The sequence below is a fragment of the Dufourea novaeangliae genome, unplaced genomic scaffold (genome assembly GCF_001272555.1).
Source record: "Dufourea novaeangliae isolate 0120121106 unplaced genomic scaffold, ASM127255v1 scaffold115, whole genome shotgun sequence".
In the NCBI taxonomy this organism is placed as follows: domain Eukaryota; kingdom Metazoa; phylum Arthropoda; class Insecta; order Hymenoptera; family Halictidae; genus Dufourea; species Dufourea novaeangliae.
The window spans coordinates 447,112-467,443 of NW_015373998.1; the positions used below are offsets into that span (position 1 = coordinate 447,112).

General features: G+C 33.6%; 4 protein-coding genes across 4 annotated transcripts; 3 read left to right on the top strand and 1 right to left on the bottom strand.

Moving 5' to 3' along the window:
• Nucleotides 1-4,150: 4,150 nt before the first annotated feature.
• LOC107188073 (beta-1,4-glucuronyltransferase 1-like) lies at nucleotides 4,151-8,772 on the top strand. The gene is made up of 4 exons (XM_015576317.1): nucleotides 4,151-4,804; nucleotides 5,921-6,312; nucleotides 7,330-7,531; nucleotides 8,557-8,772. Exons 1-4 carry the CDS (start codon nucleotides 4,208-4,210, stop codon nucleotides 8,770-8,772), a joined length of 1,407 nt encoding a protein of 468 aa, XP_015431803.1. The 5' UTR covers nucleotides 4,151-4,207.
• A 1,311-nt stretch (nucleotides 8,773-10,083) lies between these two features.
• On the top strand, nucleotides 10,084-12,689 carry LOC107188127 (ceramide synthase 6). The gene is made up of 8 exons (XM_015576376.1): nucleotides 10,084-10,182; nucleotides 10,311-10,500; nucleotides 10,812-10,929; nucleotides 11,313-11,425; nucleotides 11,622-11,952; nucleotides 12,139-12,257; nucleotides 12,342-12,486; nucleotides 12,567-12,689. The coding sequence occupies exons 2-8, from the start codon at nucleotides 10,322-10,324 to the stop codon at nucleotides 12,687-12,689; spliced, it is 1,128 nt and encodes a 375-aa protein (XP_015431862.1). The 5' UTR covers nucleotides 10,084-10,182; nucleotides 10,311-10,321.
• A 1,069-nt stretch (nucleotides 12,690-13,758) lies between these two features.
• On the top strand, nucleotides 13,759-17,738 carry LOC107188099 (1,4-alpha-glucan-branching enzyme). Its single transcript, XM_015576346.1, has 10 exons — nucleotides 13,759-14,058; nucleotides 14,257-14,426; nucleotides 14,608-14,849; nucleotides 14,932-15,141; nucleotides 15,789-16,096; nucleotides 16,175-16,375; nucleotides 16,451-16,803; nucleotides 16,883-17,067; nucleotides 17,171-17,459; nucleotides 17,532-17,738. Exons 1-10 carry the CDS (start codon nucleotides 13,946-13,948, stop codon nucleotides 17,537-17,539), a joined length of 2,079 nt encoding a protein of 692 aa, XP_015431832.1. The 5' UTR covers nucleotides 13,759-13,945; the 3' UTR covers nucleotides 17,540-17,738.
• A 739-nt stretch (nucleotides 17,739-18,477) lies between these two features.
• LOC107188129 (uncharacterized protein C19orf52) lies at nucleotides 18,478-19,326 on the bottom strand (the record flags this gene model as incomplete). The annotated part of the gene is made up of 3 exons (XM_015576379.1): nucleotides 19,134-19,326; nucleotides 18,946-19,047; nucleotides 18,478-18,848 (listed from the first exon to the last, which is right to left on the bottom strand). Coding segments are annotated over exons 1-3 (612 nt in total), but the record flags the coding sequence as incomplete, so codon positions are not given.
• Between the last annotated feature and the right edge of the window lie 1,006 nt (nucleotides 19,327-20,332).

Below are 20,332 nucleotides of genomic sequence, written 5' to 3' on the forward strand. Positions count from 1 at the left end.
TGAATTTTTACGTTGTATCATCCAAGAGTGGATGAAATAAAGATATAATATAATGTTCTCGTGAAGTTTTTGTGTCAGATTACAATATATGGTTGCGAATGAGAAACGTCCGAATACTTTTGTCTAGCTGTATACAGACGAAGCTTATTTTATATTTTATGATACATAGGTAGCTCCGTGCAACTTTTATGAAAGCTTTCGTCGGAATAATAGTAAACACTCCGGAAGACAAAACTTCGGTAATATCACCGTAACAACAAATACGACGAAAAATGTCTTTGTCCGAATTCATTTGTCCGGTACTGTAACTAGTCATGTCGTCACGAGTCGAGACAGATATCATTCCACACGACACTGTACGCAATAATAATAATAATAAAAATCTCGTTTTGCACGTCGAAACGAACGGATACTGGACTAACTGTGAAATCGTCTGTTCACGGGTTCGCGCGCCAGACGAAACGCATCGAGGTGCCGGTTCGCCGTTCTGGCTCTTCGTGCAATTTGGAAACGACTACCTGGCCTCTGTAGAATTGAATTTTAATAGATTTGGCGCGCGTTGCATGTGCCACACGGCGAAAGGTGCGATGGCGCAAACCCGCCTTACCATCGTGGTGCCCGCCACTAAAATTAGAACGCAACCTTGGAATCAATCGCGATGACTTCGAACGCCGTCGTTCGCACTCTTTATTATAAATTGAAACCTTGCACTCTGTCTTCGATTCAGAACTATGTGTTTGTGTGTATAACATCACCGGTTGTGTCTACTGCTATCGACCATGTGCCGACATGAATAATCCCCGCGTTTTCAATTGAGCCGTTATCTTTGGAAGCGATTTTACCGTCCAATTTTTTGGAGAAAAGACTGGGTTAAAGCTCGTTTTACCTACGGATAGATGGTAGGGGTGTGCGAAATTTTCGAGTGAAATAATGATCGGTCGATCGAGCCGAGTCGAGCGTTTGAATTTTCCGAGCTACTTGAAATCGACGAAGTGTTTGAAAAAAAATGCTAGCTACTTGAGAAAGTCAAACGACTCGAATATTCGAGCGCTTGTAAAATTATCTTCGATTTTTTTTCGAATCACTCGAATATATTCGAATAGCCCGGATTACTCGAATATTTATCTATTTATTATGAAATACTAATCTAACTGTAAAGAAGAAAAATGTAAGATTGTAATTTGGGAGTATAGCAGTGGAATTAAAATTGAAATTCTTCATTTGCCATTCGTTAATTAACACTGAGAATAAACACGTTTCCAGTAATTCATTTGACACTCGGGGTTTAGCAGATCCCAGTTTCTTATTGACGAAAATTCGTGGCTTAAACGTTAATGTTCTGGAAGTACGTAGTTCCTCTGTTTGTTGACATCTCGAAGCAGGAAGAATGTACGATAAGAAGTATCTAACAAATGCGCAGAAGCACTTGTGCGTCTTAACTTTTAAACATTCTATGCTGAACTTATTTTCTATGGTGTGACGGAGACCCCAAGGTTATCATTGTTCCTACAAGGTTATCATTGTTCCTGCAAGGTTATCATTCGTACGTCTATTATATTTGGAATTAAAGAAATATCTAGACTGTTGATGTTCATGTAAACTCAATTTCTCTAGGCTGCTTTTTGGACGTGATTTATATGTATATAGAATTGATTTCCTTAGAAAAAAATTGAATTGTCTTATTAATCGTTTACAACGTTCCCAATTTGTTGCCTGTTGCAGAGTGGATTGTGCTATGAGAAAAATGTAACTTATTTGCAAAATTGACTATTATTTCTTAACACTAGAACTACTAAACCCGATAAAATAACGGAATACAGAATTACTATTTTACCATTACGGAAATTATAATGGTGCTTTTGGCGGAATATATGTTTACTTGTAATTAACTACAGATTTTATTATATGGTATATTATACTGAATTGTCTTATGTATTCTGTATATTATTGTATTATAGAATTTAATTTAGTATACATTTAATGCTGGTGGTTCTAGTGTTAAAGCGTTTACCGTAATTTCTGAATAAAACATTTTGTTCAGTCTGTCACGCATAATAGGAAGAGGTATGTATGTACGTCAAAACAATGACATAAAGTCGTGTCCCATCGATTATAAAGTTCTGCCATCTTTCGAACATAGTATTCTATGTATATTGCCCCCGGGCCGATGCGTTTCATTATTCAATTCACGATTAGTTTACGTACGATGGACAGTAACCGTTACGTTGGTTTCCTTGACGTCCGTGAAAATTCCTTCGATCGAAGACAGATTAGTGCAATGGTACGCTTTCGAAGCTTGGCGAAACACAACTTTTTACATGTGTACGTCATTCACAGGGAGACTAACAGGTGTCTGGAAATTTCAATTTTCGAAATTAACCAATTCTTGTATCAGCACATTAATAACGAGTAATTGGAAAAATTGGATAGCAAAGTGTCGTTATTTTATGTATCTTTCGAAATGGCTTCACTTAATATGATAGGCTCGTTTCCGAAATGAAATAGTCACTTAAATAATTGCAAAAAATAACTTGAATGCGAACTATATTTCATTCTGAAGATTTTTATCTATCTATAAATCAACTTAAAGCGTTTAATTTAAAACAACTGTCTGTATAAATATCCATGAATTCCATAAATTTAAGGATATAATGATATGCGTCCGCGCTATGAGTACGTAATAGGCGATGTCGTATTCGTAATACGAATAACGGGTTCAACAAACTGTCAGACTAATAAAAAGAAGAATGTGATTTATAATTTCAACTTTAGTATTAAAAAATTCATCAAATCTTTCTTGTCACAAATAGATTGCAGATCCTATGCATTTCTGATAAAATGGACACGTTGCAAAAATACACTAAAATAAGGACATCGACAACGATTTAAGGGTAACATCTGCGAAACTGAAAATAAATCGATTTTTTTTAATTGCATTTTCTTCAAATTTAACTCTTCATTTTTTGCTGTTACACAGGAAAATGAAAAACTTGTATGCGTTTTGTAGTCCACCTAACCTTTATTAAAAGTGAAAAACCGTAGGTATCCGTTTTTTTATTTAGCCAAGACACAAAGCATCAAAGTTCGTACAATGGACGATACTACATAGGTCTATAAATATCAAAATTATTATAGTCTCTCTTGTCCTGTCCTAACTCTATTTTTTATTATTTCTGTATTACTGTCATCTCATTACGTTATTAAATGTCATATAACACAATCAATATTTCTTATTATATAAATAAATAAAAGTACAAGTTCACGATAACACCTTTTCTTTACCCGTCTGAAAATAGCAAAAAAGAGCTAGGATCAAATCTGACCCCACCTTACCAAGTACGACCTTAAAACCCACCTTACCATTCGAGTGTTAATATTTTTACCAGCTTTGACGCCCTGTATCTTGGCTAAATAAACAAATGGGTACCTACGATTTATCACTTTCAATAAGGGTTGGTCTAATACTTTAGCTATTTGACTTGACTATCATCGAACGAGTTAAATGAGAAACGTCGTTTCTGGTAGATATATTGAATCGTAACAATATTCAAAAAATACATTTGTTTGGCAGAAAGTTTCGATTTTTCTAGGGTACTTGTAATGAAAAAAAATCAAGTAAAAACAGTTACCTTTTTTAAATAATTCGTGATTCAATACAGTACGCCCATTCAACCAACTTTGGCACCTTGGCTAAATAAAAAAAAAACGAGACACCTACGAATTATCACTTTCAATAAGGCTGTAGGTGTACCACAAAATGCACACAAGATTTTTGCATTTTCCCTCGTAACAGAAAAAAAAAAAGAAAGAGAAACGTTTCCTTGTCAAGGAACGATCTCCGAGGAGTAAACCTACTTTCCCCGTTCGTCTCGAGATTCCCGCGAATCGATAAAAACGAAACGACAGTCGTCGTCCGTACGGGAAAGGGGCGAAAACTTCGAAATATGTAATCCGTCGGCCGAAGTTGTGCACGAAATCCTCCTGCACGCTTGCGCCGCGCATCGATCCGGTAAATTGGCCGGTGGTCTCTCGCCCCCTTCCGCAATAGAAGAAGCCTCTGCGAGAGCAGAGTGGTGTGTGGAGAGAAGAGGCGAACCAGGGGGTTCAATGTCTCCATCGTGTCCCCGCGGAATATGGAGGATCGTTTCCTTGACCACGTTGTCACGAACAAACGAGAAACGCGTGCGGTACGGACAGACGTCGAACGATGCGTTGCTCCGGTCGGAGGCTTCTGCTATGGCTGGCGGTCGTTGTTCCCATCGTTCTGCTCGTACGTCACATGGTGAATCGTGGATATCGAAACGGGATCCCAGAGATCGGTAACGACGACGACGACGACAACAACAACGACGACCACGTCGTTGTCCATACGGCCAAGAGCCAAAGGATCAGCTCGCGACCGAAGAATGCGGTAATACCACAACCGGCCATTACGACACCTGTGTTTGTCGCAGGCATGTACATGGCTGGTGAACCGCCCGGGAACAGTACGTGCCGATGGTACCACGGTCTGCCAGATAGCATTACGTATCCGTCGTCGATAGTCACCTGGAGCCCGGAAATCGGTGAGAAGAGCCCCTACAGAGTCCTACCGTTTGTATTAGTCGGAACCGAGGCGAGTGACAAGTTGCCCGAGGTGACCCTCTGCACCCACGCCACCGCGGATCATGTCTATGGGATCGTGGAGTTGGTCAGGAGATGGGAGGGACCGTTGAGTCTCGCCGTTTTTACGCCCGGCGACGACGCTGGCATCGCCGTTGCTCTCCTCGATCGGGCCTGTCGATGCGAACCCGAAATGTACAAGGTCTCCCCCATATGCACTCGCTGTCAGAACCGGGTCTCTCCGCCTAGAGAAGCATGACTGTAAAAAAAAAAAAAAAGAAAAGAAACGAGAAAAAGTCTCTCTGAGAACAGCTGTCTCCGTAAATCCGATGCTCCTGGTCTCATATGATTTGTCACTTTCTTTTGTTATTTTTTCATCATTTTTGTTGAGTTCTCACTGCACTTCACTACGGGAACACCATCGGCTGTCACCGACGCGAGAATCGTTATGTAGCATTTTATTAAACATGTATATACGAAGTTTCACACACGGTTTTCTTTTTGTCTTCTTTTTTTTTTTTTGTACAAGCAACGAGACTTTCAGACACGTCCTACAAACCACGCGGCGCCACGTTCTTTTTCTTTTGCATTTTTGTTGTTATAATTACAGGCACACTTTATCAGCTTCATTGAGGACGTAGCAACGCTGCATTCGATACGGCTTCTTGAACTTAAATCGATGATGAGAGAGAGAGAGAGAGAGAGAATAGCGTGTTTCACGATGTTTTGTATTATATATATATAAATATCGAGTAGATGTAATATAGGTGTACTGGACATATAGATAGACGCAGTAATTAGTGATTTAATTGTAACGAGGATCGATCTAACGATATACAATATAGGGTGAAACACCTAAAACAGGCCACCTGAATATCTCGGCTGTTACTGGTGATAGAAAAAAGTGTGTTAGACCAAACTAGCATGGTATCGAGGAGCACACAATTTGTTGTAAATAGTTTTTTGATTGGTGGACGCGTAGAGGTCATATGAAGGTCAACATCGTTTTTATAAATGGAAAGACATGTTGTTTTACGTATCATCTAGTAGAGCGTCTTAAGACGGGTATAATGACCTATTTATAAAGGTACGTAATGAAAACATATCTTTCCATTTATAAAAAACGAAGTTGATCTTATCAGAAAACTATTTATATCAGATTATTTGCTCCTCGATACCATGCAAATTTGGTCTGACAAATTGTTTTTCGATCCCCAGTAACAGCCAAGATGTTCAGGTGGCCTGTTTTAGGTGCCTTCCACTCTGTATAGAGATGATCAATCGATCGTGATTTTAATCTTGTTCCACCCTTTTGTAGGTCTCCGTGCATTTGGTATTCCCGACGAGTCGGCCGCCCGCATTGGAACGTACCACGCGTGGAGCCCCGGGTGATTGCGCCGCGTCCGATCTCCAAACGGGGGAAGCAGACACCGAAAGAAAGCGAAACGGCATGATGTATCCGATTAACGTGGTCAGAAATGTCGCCAGAACGCGGGCGAACACCAGTCGGGTGTTGGTTACGGACATTGAACTTTTGCCCAGCGAGAAACTCGCTTCAGGTTTCATGGAGATGGTACGCGGAAGACCGCCAAAAACTGGTGTTGTCTTCGTCGTGCCAGTTTTTGAGATAGAATCCCGTAGACAGCCGCCCTCGACAAAGAAACAGTTGCTCCTGGCCACGAAGGCTGGCGTGGCCGTGTATTTTCATAGGTTTGTGCCGGCGAGCATAGCGACACAATAATTTCGTATACCATACACTTGTATGTAGAGACTGAATTGAATGAATCTTTATCGATTTCGTTTAATATACACGATACGAAATCGATTAACACAGTTGTATACATAGAATATGGTACAGTAGAACCTCGATTATACAAAATGGTCAAGGGCAATACGCGGGTATACAAATAATCTGTCGTGCGCACTCCGCTTCCGCTAGGGTACAAAGTGGTGTAGGGAAGAAAGGGCCTCCTATTACTTGCTTTCGAAGGTTTCTGAAATTGATGCCAAATTAATATTTATTTTAACATTTACTTCAATACTTGAATTAAATTTACCAAGTGATAGGAGGCCCTTACTCTTTCTTCCCCTAACGGAAGACGAGTTTGCTCGCAAGGGTACAGATGCAGGAACAACTGTTTATTACACGATAATTTATATATGCGTGTGTATACAGTATTACCAGAAAACTTAATTATTTCACTCGATTTTTATTCTATTGCATCAGTACTTTTCTTGGTGTAATATACAGTAAATCGTCAATGAGTGTTCGAAGACTCCTTGGCACTGACAAGGAGAGAACCTCAGGTGTAATGCTGATCTTTTAATGAGGTTTAACACAGTGATAGCGCTTAGAATTCTGAAGTTAGTGATATTTGTTTCAGCCGCATATGGCCATTAGTTTATGAAATATTTAATATTCAGTGCCGATGAACCTTCGAACACTCATCAAGGATTTACTGCACCTTTTGATCCTTCTGCATTGTTCAGGCCAATTTGATCCAAACGTATGTCGATATGGATTGATATATTTTAATTTAATTTTAATTCAATGCAATAACATAACGAAATATTTATTTGACCGCTATGTAACAATATCAAAATGTGTTTCTAGTCGGATGAAGCCGTGTATGGTGACAAACGGTGCTCGGATAATTGAGGTTGCACTGTATATGATGTAACATTAAATACATGAAACGATGCTCATGTAACAATCCTGTTTTCTAGATTCCTCTGTTCACATTGCCAGAGGTTCCCTGGTCTTACTAGATGGATGATCAGACCGGACCCAGGCAAGGTCAGACCACTTATTATCACCAAAAGGGAGTATCCGCATCATAGATGGGAGCCCGTTTTTATCGGAACTCGCGACGATCCTTTTTATGCAGAAGATTTGTCCTGGGAAGGCAGACAGGACAAGATGAGTCAGGTGTACTAGAAATTCACCGAAAAATTAAAGTTCATTTACACACGAATTTCATAAGCACGATTTGAAACGCGGTTTTTATTTTTTTGTTGCCTCCGAATACTATATACGACGGCATGCAACAAACTTCCGAAAATAAGAGGCTAAAGTTTACATGTATGGTACTGTTATCGCAATGATAACGAATGTCATACAAACATAGCTCTACGTATCTTTTATACATAAGTACCACATATATGTTCTTTACATAAGTTACAAAAGTTTCTTCTCCAAGCAAATGTTCGAACCTCAAATCCTCATCATTTTCTTTGTTTTGAAATATCTAAAACAGTTTATCTATTGCGAGTCAGTTCAGAGGTTAGAGTATCTCCGCCGGTATTGGTGATTGTCGAAATACAATACATTCGAAATAACGAAAAAATTCATACGCGTTTGGCAATCCGTGAATCCTGTACTTTTCTCTCGAGGAAGTCATTTTGAACACCTCTTCCCATAAGAAACTTTTTGTGCGCTGTATGTACCTGCAAAATATTTATGGATGTCTACATTTACATGATGCTTTTTTTATCATTACAATGATCAGAATACACGCTTATAGTATGGTCCCTTGTTTTAGAAACACTCTGTGCAAATTACATGCTTCTTACATAATTCTTTACGCTTGAAGTGGAAGATATACCACAGGATAATCCTCTTTCCTTGTGATTTTTAATTACAAATAAAATATTGTAACGATGAGGTTTTTCTAAACGGTTAAAGTCGCTTTATGTTGCTTAATTGATCTGTATTATTTTTTTTTTTAAGAGTATTTGATCTTTAGTGGTACTTATGCTAGCATCGAGGCTCGAAAAGCTATCTACTTAACAATTCAAAGAAAAAGTATGCAATATTTCAACCTTTTATCGTTTTAATTGAAGCTAAATTAATGGGACACGAAACGTTTTGTGTATTTTAGCCGTGCAAATTATACAGAGGTCGTGAATGTACTAACGCATATAACTAACATTTATTTTCTTTTCTTTGTTCAGATGTTCGAGATGTGTCTTTTAAATTATCGGCTGGTCATACTAGACGGTGCCTTTTTAGTTCATACGCCAGGTATTAAACGAAAAACGGTAAAAGTCGACGCGGCGAGGCAAGAATTCCTGAAATTTCACGAAAGAAGAAACGCGCGGATCTATCAGCGTGTAATTAAGCGACTACTGAAACGATATCCCCCGAATCGTAAATGCGCGCACCGATAGTCAAATAGGATAGAAATTGTTCCTCTTTGTGTTCCAATCGTGATCACTTCAATACAGGATGCAAAGATAGTTTTTAATACCATAATGTACGAAAGTTATCCTATCATCGTTCTATCAATACCATTATTTTTACAAGATACATATTGAGCAAAATATATTTTAATTCCTTCACGAGAATCTCCTATTAGATAGGAGATGAATTAAAGAGATACGCTTAACACGTGTAATTATTTGAATGTAAAGTATAAGAATAATACCATGAATAATAATAAATAATTAGTAAGGACAGATAGAATCGTCTTGAGTATATGTACATGAAAATATATAATTCAATGCACGTATCATGACACTTTACATTTAAAGAAAGAGGTGATTAAGAACGGAAATAACTAACAGATAACAAATTGTTGTACGATTAAATGAATCGTAAATTATTCATAATATTAGATTCTATAAAATTAATCGTCTGTGTCAAGGGACGGTTCAATGGATGTAATTTCTAACAAAAAGTGTTGAAAAACATAAGTATGTGCTCGTCGTACATGAAGCGTGAATCTACTGATCTGAAGGACACTCGAGAGGAGGGAGGGGATATAACAAAATGCAGAAGTATAGTTCCTACATACATCTGCATACGTTCCAACTTAACGTTTTACGATTTCCCGTGTAAATATTTTAAAAGATTACGATGTTTCCTTGTTACGGTTGAAAGAAATTAAATGTGACTGCTATAGTTGAAGGTAAGTCTACTGTTTACTTGATACGATGCTAAGAATATCGACCGCCCAAATTATTATTAATTATATCCTAATCCCTTAAATTTATCGTAATGTTGATATTTATAATGAGAATTGAATAAACTGAATGTGAAATTTTACACGTTATACATGTCCTTTTAAGTCAGTGCTAGTGTGAATAAATTACTAATAATTCATACACACACTTTACAATTGCAGTCGTTTATATACTTCTTTTCAATAATGGCATTTCAGACTGTATTGTTATATGTATTGATAAAATTGAATCAATAATACTTACATTGCACTGGAAAACATTCGTTATCGGAATGATTACACGCACCTAACGTGCGTTTGCACGTATATACTTGTACATACTTGAACATATAACTATATAAAGTATACGTTATTGTGTGTAGGAATATACGTATATATATATATATATATATGTATAGTAAGGTACGGGTCATACACTTAAATGCACAACGAATGATCAGATTTGAACAAGAATTAGAGAGAAAACAATTAACCACAAGAAGTTTTGTCTCGCTCCATGGCTGAAAATAATTAGTAATTACTAATTACATACTAATTGGTAAGGAAAAAAGTTGAGCAACGCACATCCAAAGGACGGGCGCAGTCTTCGACCGGTGGCGTGTTCGCGAGCAAGAAGGTATGTATTGTTGAAGTTTGCAGTATAAAGGCGGTTCGAGTGGGTATTCGTTTCGTCGTTTCAATTTTAATGATTCGTTTACTGAAAAATTAATGGAGTTATGTTATAACGGAAAATAATAATTGCAGAAACTCGGACGATGAATATATTAACGAATATATCATCGGCTTTTTGGTCGACCGATGTTTGGTTACCGCCTAACATAACATGGAACGATATTAAACCAAATTCAGAAAACAAATATGCGGACTATCAACACTTAATTTATCCTTTACCTATGGCATTTGTGCTTCTAATAATCAGATACGCCCTCGAAAGGTAATAATCGTTCTGTTACTTATCAAATATATTTTTTCTTATTTTTGTTACAATCGTCTTTTCGTGAAGGTTATAACTGTATGCATTTAATAATTCGTATTTTATGTTACTAGAAACATTCTGTTTGTCGCATTTCTTTTCATAATGTATTTCTTTGAATATATAATATTGATTGAATTGTAAATCTCAGTTACAATGTGTAATGTAATATGTACACTCAATACGTTACTACTAACATACACCACTAAACTTCTTGCAGTTGTAATATTCATTGATTTATATTAAGCAGTATACTGCATTAATTATTTCAGGTATTGCTTCGCACCATTTGGAAAATCTCTTGGTATAAAAAATACACGTGCAAAGAAAGCAACACCAAATGATATTTTAGAAAAAGCTTATGTTAGTCGAAAAATTAAACATAAACAAGTAAGTATATTCTGATATTATAAGTATATGTACTTATATATAAGTAAGTAATATTAATATATTTGTATATATAAATTTTGACAAGTACAAATATAATTCACACGTTACCGTGACTAAATTTTATGTATATGTTTACTTATTAAGATTATAGAATTTGTTTATAGAATTAACACAACATATATCCACTTTTACATTTATTATGCATTTTCTTTATGTAAACAAAACATCAATATTATATTATATACATCATAGGCTATTCATATGGTAAATTGTGTGTTTAATTGTAAATTAGTTTGTTGAAAAAAGATTTGTGTAACCTAAGTCAAAGTATCAGAGAAATGAAATGTTATGGATTTTTTTGTAATATGTGGATATATTTTAAGATCTTGGCATTGGCTAAACAATTAGATTGGTCTGAACGACAAGTAGAACGATGGTTAAGATTGAGACGTGCTCAGGACAAACCATCAACACTTACAAAATTTTGCGAGAATAGGTCAGTATTGCTCTTTAAAGCTCTTAAATATAATTTTGTATTGTGGAAATTAATATTTCAATGTTTTGAAACTTGCTGTAATCTTTAATTAAATATACAATCTGACATTGCAATTTAGAACATATAATGTACATACGTGTGTATTAAGGTAACTTATCTTAAATATTTAATACACTTAAAATTCATTATTTCACAGCTCAAGATGTTTGTATTATACATATTCATTCCTTTATGGTCTCATAGTTTTGTGGAATAAACCATGGTTGTGGGACATAAACCATTGTTACTATAATTATCCATATCATCCAGTATCAAATGGTATATGGTGGTACTATATGATATCTATGGCATTTTATTGGTCTTTAAGCTTTTCCCAGTTCTTTGATGTGAAGAGAAAAGATTTTTGGCAAATGTTTATTCATCATATAGCTACTATTATATTAATGTGTTTTTCATGGGTTGGAAATTTGACCAGGATTGGTTCATTAGTATTATTAGTGCACGATTGTGCAGATATTTTTCTAGAAGTAAGTACAATTACTATGTACTTTTAATATATAGAATTATTCAAATTTTGTAAATTTAATTAATACACTTCAGTTAATAACTATTAGTAGATACTAATTTATGTTTATTGAACAATTTTATAAGTTCATTAGTGTATCTACAAAGTTTGACACTTACACATTAACATGTACGTGTATGTATTTTAGGCGGCAAAGATGGCTAAATATGCTAATTACCAAAAATTATGTGATTGTATATTTGCTACTTTCACAGTTCTGTGGATAATTACACGTATTGGTGTTTATCCATTTTGGATAATTTATAGGTATGTAATGTTTAAATATATATACAATATACATGAAAATCAATCGTATTATCTTGTATCTGATAATTGTATTCTATATTATAGCACTTCGATAGAAGCACCTAAGATAGTACCAATGTTCCCAGCATATTATATTTTCAATTCTCTGTTAATCTTATTATTATTCCTTCATATGATTTGGACGTATTTAATTCTTAAAATCGCATATAATGCTTTCTATGCGGGTCAAGTAAGTTACATTATGGTATGCTTGTTTCAAATATAGTATAAGATGATCTCAGTTTCATATAATTTTATGTAATTTTACAGATGGAAGGTGACATTCGTAGTAGTAGTAGCGAAGATATTTCAGATGCGTCCATGGATAGTGCTTCTTTAAATAATACTACAAATTATGTTACCAAACAAAATTTGAAACAAAGAGTTCACTAACAAATAACTTTTTAACGAAAATTTATTATAATAGTAAACAAGGCAAAATTCAAATATATAAGCAGACGCTAATTTATTACAGCAAATACATATAATGGAGGCTTGCGTCTTCTATGGAATGATAATTCAAAACTTTAACATTTATGAAGCTATTAGACAGGTCATGGATCTTCAAACTGTTTACTTTCTTTATCACCATTAATATTTTCTGAAAAAAATTTAATGCTTTTATACCAGATACGAGTGACACATACTTTTCTCATATATGAAATGTTCATTCATTACTCTTAGTATTATTAAGTACGACAAAACGAACATCGAGAACTGTAAATTTACTCTTCTTATTAATTATATCATTTATTTATATGTATTTTATTTAAAAACATAGTGAATTTTATTTCTTTTTTAAGTAAATTCCGATTATTTAATTAAACAAATAATGGACCAAAGTTTGAAAATATTCATTATCTGTACTTTCCAGCCTTCTTAAGGTCTAGTAATTGATTATGCTTAAAGACAATTATTTATTCTCTTATACTTTACAAATGTCAAAAATTGTTTTAAGATTTGTGAATAAGAAAAACTAATAATAATATGTCCAATGAGTTTATTTTTTTTTATTAATCTGCCCTATTACATATAGCTTCCTAGAAATATTTATTCCATTTCCGTAACATTAAAATATATGATAGTTCCCGTTGTAAAATAAATGTAACCTTCTCTTTACGCTAGGGACAGTATATCAAAATTTGGATTATGACAGATAAACATTCATTATTACACGAATAAAAATATTTAAAAAAACGTGTGCACTAATTTATTTACATATAAATGAGATAACAAAATAAATATATTCTTGCTCCCATTATTTGTATTATTACCTACAAACAAGTTTTGTTTTGAAATTATTTTTATTAGATTAATAATGATTATACAACAATATACCATTTAAACCAGCAGAAAAATTTAAAATTAGCGCCACTTATATAAGCATACTAATCGCCATATTAGATAGACAATATTAAGTCACAATACTTCCACTCTTAAAAAATTGTTTCATTATGTTTCGTGGAACAGTGGAATTTTCTTCATTTTCGGTAGCCACTCTTGTCTTTTTTTATGATTAAATGAGATATGGAAAGGAGGTCACCTTGAAGTGTCATTCAAATTTTAGCGGGGATTAGTGTTTTATCGTGTTTCAAGTTTTATGAGATTAGTTCTTATTTGTGAGTGAAGAAGAAAGTAAAGAAGTAAGCATGGGCGGAAAATGGTCTGGTATGGACCCTTCTGAGGTCGAAGTACCAGAATTAAAGACTTTATTGGACAGAGATCCGTATTTAAAACCATACGAGAACGAATTTCGTAAAAGGTATAGTATTTAGATTAATTTAGAATATTAATAAATTTATCTCTTATGAAATTATACTTACTTATCTGTAGCACTAATTGTTCATTCATTACTTATTCTACTACAGTCTACTGTTGATTGTTATCAATTTTAAAATCATGGTAACAAAGTAGTTTTTTAAATTTTATTTATAACTAAATTAATCATTTTATGTAACAGATATGCGTTGTTCAAAGACTATATAGAAAAACTAGAAGGTGGTGATGGCAATATAGATAAATTTTCAAGGGGATATGAAAAGTATGGAATCCATGTGAACAAAGATAACAGTGTTGTTGCAAGAGAATGGGCGCCTGGAGCACAAGAATTATTTTTAGCAGGAGATTTTAGTAAGTACAAATATCACAAATAGACAAAATAACATTAACTTGTTCGTTAAACGATAGTAGCAAAGAGGTCTATTTAAGCTGCTGCATATATATAAGATAATTTTAAAAATTAAAAAAAAGATATACATGTGTGTATATTTAGTATATATATTCTAATGTGTTTTACTTTCTTTATTTACAGATGGTTGGAACAGGACAGCTAACTCATATAAAAAATTAGACTATGGAAAATGGGAATTGCATTTGCCCCCTCTTGCTGATGGTAGTTGTCCTATAAAACATCAATCAGAAGTTAAAGTAATTGTGAAAAATCATCATAATGAATTACTGGAACGATTGAGTCCATGGGCTACTTATGTTACACAAAATAAGGCTGAAAGCATTACATACAAGCAACGCGTATGGTGCCCATTACCTGAACATGTATGCAAACTCATTTACATTTATTTCTATGTATTTATTCACGATAATTGTTAATCTTTTAAAATGACATTTTTTTGTACAGGTTTATAAGTTCAAACATCCCAAACCGAAGAAACCAGATAGTCTTAGAATTTATGAATGCCATGTTGGTATTGCAACACAAGAACTAAAGGTCGGCACATATTTAGAATTTGCCAAAGATATAATTCCACGTATTGTGAAACAAGGTTATAATACTATACAATTGATGGCTATTATGGAGCATGCCTACTATGCCAGCTTTGGCTATCAGGTATGTGCAATATATATAATTTTCACATTTTTGCAAATTTATCTAATGTTAGTAGTTTCTGATAATGAAAATGTAATAGCTATTGGCTGAAAGAAGCATAAATTTGAAAAAAATGTATTTTTAACTATTATACCATTAACCATTCTGATATTAACAAAAAGAAATGTCAAATACATTGCCATCTTTCAACCACAATTATTAGAATCTTGAAGATATAATCTTACAATACCAGCTCTTATTTTTAACATTGGAATACACAATATTGCATAATTGGCTCTTAGTTTTAAATTTGAAAGAAATATAGAGGGACACATAAAACTGGTTTCAAACGCAAAATAAATTGTTTATTTTTGCATGTTGCCCATATGCATATGAGTTCAGTGCTGATAACCGTGTAAATTGTTAAAATTGAAGCCTTTTTAAGTTAAAAATACCGTTTATTTACCGTATGGAATGTAATTAAAATGTACAGTATATGACTATCAAATAAAACTGTATTTTACGGTTGTTGCTGGTTTCATGTGCGTCACCCTGTATTAGTAATCTTTGAATGCAAAGGTGTTGACATGCCTATTAATAAACTGTATATAGTGTTTTACACAGATATCAGATGTGTATTTACATAATATTTAATTAATTTCAATAAGGTGACCTCCTTCTATGCTGCTTCATCTCGCTATGGCACACCAGAAGAATTAAAAGAATTAATAGACACAGCTCATCAGCATGGCTTGTATGTTTTACTGGATGTCGTACACTCTCATGCATCAAAAAATACTTTGGACGGATTAAATATATTTGATGGTACTGATAATTGTTTCTTCCATTCTGGTCATCGCGGAGATCATCCACTTTGGGATAGTAGGCTCTTCAATTATGGAGAGTATGAAGTACTTCGATTTTTGCTCTCTAATTTGCGTTGGTACATTGAGGAATATGGGTTTGATGGATTTAGGTAATTTATGTCCCAAACTTGTTTCGTGATATAAATATTATTTCCTTATTTATAATACATTGTATTGTATTTATGTAGATTTGATGGTGTCACATCAATGTTGTATCATTCAAGAGGATTTGGACAAGGTTTTAGTGGTCACTATGATGAATATTTTGGTCTAAATGTTGATGTTGAGGGTATAGTGTATCTAATGCTTGCAAATCATATGCTACACTATTTATATCCAGAAATCACTACAATTGCGGAAGATGTTAGTGGAATGCCTGGAGTTTGCAGGTATTGAATATATACTTAGATATCAGAATATTTTAATGTAAAGAAATAAGTAATTATTGTCAATTAATATTGAAGGCCAGTTGCTGAAGGTGGTTTAGGATTTGATTATCGATTAGCTATGGCTATCCCAGATAAGTGGATTAAGCTTTTAAAGGAAGTAAAAGATGAAGATTGGAAAATAGGAGAAATTTGCTGGACATTAAGTAATCGAAGGTGGATGGAAAAAACTGTAGCTTACTCAGAATCTCATGATCAAGCTCTTGTAGGTGATAAAACAATCGCATTTTGGCTCATGGACAAAGAAATGTACACCCATATGAGCGTAACAAGTTCCAACAGTTCAATCATTAACCGTGGAATTGCTCTTCACAATCTCATTACATTAATTACACATGCACTAGGAGGAGAAGCTTATTTAAATTTTATAGGTTAGTTTTAATACTGAAATTACACAGTTTAAAGTTTTTCTTATTTTGATGATTCATTTGAAGATGTATCCATTGTCAGGTAATGAATTTGGTCATCCCGAATGGTTGGATTTTCCTCGAGCCGGTAACGGAGACAGCTATCATTATGCCAGACGCCAGTGGAATTTAGTTGACGATGACTTGTTAAAATATAAATTTATGAACAACTGGGATCGCGCTGTAAATACTCTCGAAGAAAAATATGGATGGTTACATGCTCACCCGGTAGGGTCTAAATATTTACTTGTATTCAATAGTAGATATATTTATGTCTATATACATAGAGTACTTTTACGAATACTTTTGATGAAATATATTTTTTGTACAGGCTTATATAAGCTGGAAGCATGAGGATGACAAAGTAATTGTTTTCGATCGTGCAGATCTTATATTTGTTTTTAATTTTCACACGGAAAAGTCATTTCCTGATTACACCATTGGAGTAAAGAATCCAGGAACTTACAAAATTCTCTTATGTAGCGATAGTAAAGATTTTGGCGGGGAAGAACGTGTTGATACTAGCGTGCCACATTTTACTAAGCCAGAATCGTATTCTGCTTATTCAAACCGTATGATGATCTACATTCCTTGTCGCACTGCAATTATCTACGGCAGAGGTACAGTCACTACAAATATTAATGTTACTCATTAATTGTTGGTTATAATTAATAGGAGTCCTTTATTTTTAGAATCGTGATTATTATCTTTTATGGGCGCGGCCAAAATAAGGACTGATATTAAACTATGTACAAATGTGGAAAACTATTTTTTTTGTACCAAAATCTTACTTGCCTAAAGATTGCTACATTCACAGAAACCATACAAATTATACATTAATCACTTATCAACTTTTTTCGAAGCATGATATGAAGTTTTACTACATTTAAACATAAAAACCGTACTATACTCATGTATGATCATTAAACTACTTATACTAGAAATTATATTCAACTTAGAGAATTGCGTGAAATTCTATATACAATTAAAAGATTTATATTTTTAGATACTACATTTTTAGCATCTATTAATATTTATAATAAAAGGGATATATTGTAACATTTGTGTGATTATTTCTTTCCCATATTTTTGTACGAACGAACGTATACAGCGTAACGTATAAATTATAAATGATGTTTGAAAAAATTGAGGCACATGCGCAAATGTATTTCTGAAGACTGACATTTGTCAATTAAAATACAGTATTATCATTCTTATAATCACACTGCCTTATACTATTGGTGAGATTACACAAACCAGTGAATACGATTCTGCGTTCGTTTCATTGGCTGGTGATTTCTGTTTTCTTCTTTTTTAGTCGCTTATCACTATTACCGTACGTTAGGGTTGACTACACGATTATAAGGTGAAAATACCAAGATTTCAAGGAGGGAGTTACACTGTATAAATTTTATTCTTGTTTAAAGTGCTGACTTTTAATAAATGTAAGAAGCGAAGAGAATTATTTCCTTAATCAAAACAAAAATAAAATAATTTATTTTGGTAGTTATGTTGATCACTTTTTAAAAACAAAAGTATACATTTTTATGTATTTGTACATAAAAGATTTATATAATTATAAGTGAACCTATTTTTATTTTAACTTAAGTATTTTGTTTATACATATATTGTATTACTAAATTCTGTTTCATTTACATCATATTCTTTCATTTTACTTTCTAAAATCCACCATTTGTTTAGGCAGCCTATATCCACTACTCTTTGGTAAAATGTTATATACGGTGGTTTTAAATAAGGACAAAGTGCTTTGTACAAGGAACATGCTTCATCATAATTGTCCATCCAAATTATCGAAATTATACCTAAATTTAATCGTCGTATAATTCCTTCATTGTAACACTGTCCTAACCACTTAACATGATTTTCAGATATTGGATTTCGTATAGGATCTCCAACTTGCATTAATTTCATAGTATTTTGTAATAAATTTTCTTTGAAGAAACTCTCATCCGGGTTATGTTTATTCAAGTATATACAGAATCCTGCAACTAATGAAGTAATTGATTAATAACAGTAATGATAGTTTTTTATGTTTATTATTGGTTAAGTACTTAATACTTTTAATCAATTATATTCTAGACATACTAGCAGTATATGTGGTGGCTCGAATAGGACGTTCTTTACAATCCTTAACAACATTTTCTGCTACCTCCTTATAGTCTATGTAAACATTCTTCCAATATTTCCCTATAAACACAAATATATTTAAGTGGAACCAGTTACTTATTCGACAATATTATTTGTATATTATAACTCATTTAGAATTTACTCACCCCATCGCTCAAGAAATGTTCCTTTTAGTTTTTCTGGAGTTTCGAAGTTTTGTATTCTATTTGAAAGATCACTAATAGAATTGTTTAATTTTGTACTAAATTTATTATTTCGAAACCGAGTAAGCTGTCCATAGCTCATGTTGATCACAAAATTATAGTATTAAATATACAGCAAATATAATTTCGTTAAAAATGTGCATTTTATTCTATTCGTAACACGTACATTAAATATATAGTTGTGATGTAGGTTACCTTTTTAACTTCCAAACACAATTTATGACATGTTAACCCGAATAGATTATTGAAATATTCTATCTATTCTATACACTTCGTTCGTATTACCACCACAGACGAGATATAAGAATAGACCTAACATCACCGACTAGGTATAGAATAGATCTATCATCCAATGCTCTTTTTTGTCCTACGTTCGGAGGGCTACGTAACCATCTTACCATTTCAGTGCCAATACCCGACGTTACCGACAAAGCATGACTTTTATTCCATTTATAATACGTGTATCTAATATGATTTGGTGGGAATAAAAATATCCGATGCTTGGGTTTAAAAGATGAATATTGTAATACTGATGAAATATGATAACTTATTCTAAATTTCATCGTTAATGAACATTTTAGTAATGTTACGTTTCCCACGTTCCCTTTTTATTCGTTTTTATATTTTTTTTATCTGATAAGGTGATATAAGAATCCTAATACGCACAATCAATTACCTTCTGGTAATTGGTGAGGAAGTAATTAAACAATGAACTTCGACCCAACTAGTGCTTAGTTAGTCAAACTTTCTTCATGAAAAATAGTTTTGATCTATTATTTAACTGGTAATATCTATTGTATTGTATTTCATAAACTTTGGCATCATTGTCAAATTGACAGGATATATTTATCATAAATGGCGTTAGAGTACCATTGGAGGATTGAAAACTTCGAGAAGACGAGAGTAAAATTAATACTTTCGATCTATTAGGAAGTGGAATATCACATTTTCGGGGATAGTGTGTGTCTCTTTGTTTCCCTTTCATGATAGTCATTCCCTCCTGAATTAATCTTGGGTACATATAAGAAAATATATTGAAATATAATTCGGCGGTAAATATTCTATTTCGTTCAAATAGAAAGTTGAGCAAGCAGGAAAGCGACCAATCCTCACGTTCTTCACCAACCGACGCACCAATCACA